At 59.1% G+C, this 871-nt stretch overlaps 1 protein-coding gene across 1 annotated transcript in view; it reads right to left on the bottom strand.

The window, feature by feature from the left end:
- Positions 1 to 4: 4 nt before the first annotated feature.
- LOC104277721 (connective tissue growth factor-like) overlaps positions 5 to 871 on the bottom strand; it is a gene marked incomplete at its 3' end in the record, with an annotated part of 10,318 nt that continues 9,451 nt past the window's right edge. The window contains 2 exon segments of the mRNA XM_009874449.1: positions 5 to 96; positions 310 to 518. Of these exon segments, the coding sequence (XP_009872751.1) occupies positions 5 to 96; positions 310 to 518 (301 nt within the window).

Here is an 871-nt window from a genome sequence, read left to right as displayed (position 1 = left end):
GAACTTGGGCCGGTACGAATGGGTGCTGGTGCAGCCCGAAAACTCGAAGCGCAGGCTCTGGCGTGGCTTTGGGGTCCGCACACATTTTTTCCCCTTCTAGGGAGAGAGCAGATGGGTTAACAAGGAGAAGGCAACCAGGCAAAAGGTCCACCTAGGCCTGTGCTCTGTCTCCATAGCTGAGCGATAGGACACAGAAAAAAAACGGAAGCACAGAGCGAACCCTGTGAGATGGGCTTGTGCCTGACAAGTATCCAACTGGGTTGTCCCCAGCATTGACGTTGGTGTGTCCCCTCTCCCCGAGCCCGGTACCTTGGTTTTCTCCACAGGAAAGTCGCAGGGCCGGACCATGCAGAGCCGGGTCTCTTTTTCCAGGCGGCACTGGGGGTTGTCGTTGGTTACGCGGGCAGAGATGCCCATGCCGCAGCTCTTGGAGCAAGCACTCCACTCCGTGGTCTGCACTAAGCAGTTCTCCTGCAGGTTATTCAGCTCCGGCTTGTGCGCTGGATCCTCTCTGAAAACTGAGGGGAAGAGACACAAGGCAAGGGTCAGGGCTTGGGACAAAGTGTGGCCCCTCCGTGGCTGCTCCCAACTTGGTCTAACTCTTCAGGGACAGCACCAAAGCCTGATCCACCCTGTGAGCTCCTCAGCCTCTCAGCAGAAGGACGATCCCAGCAAGCTGGGCAGCTCAGCTGGTTCTGCCGTGGCACCGGCAGGTGCGTGTGGCTCCCCCCAGCACCCCTGAGATCGCCCCCTTAACAAGTCTAGAGTTCAACACTTGGCACCCACACTACGGCGCCTCAAGTGAGTGGCCACCAGTCCCAAAGCAGATGTGACTCTGGATCCCCCCCTCTCCCCCCCCCAACGGCTCCCC

This window comes from Apaloderma vittatum, unplaced genomic scaffold (assembly GCF_000703405.1).
Source record: "Apaloderma vittatum isolate BGI_N311 unplaced genomic scaffold, ASM70340v1 scaffold24778, whole genome shotgun sequence".
Lineage (NCBI taxonomy): Eukaryota > Metazoa > Chordata > Aves > Trogoniformes > Trogonidae > Apaloderma > Apaloderma vittatum.
This window is presented reverse-complemented; position numbering and strand designations above follow the sequence as displayed.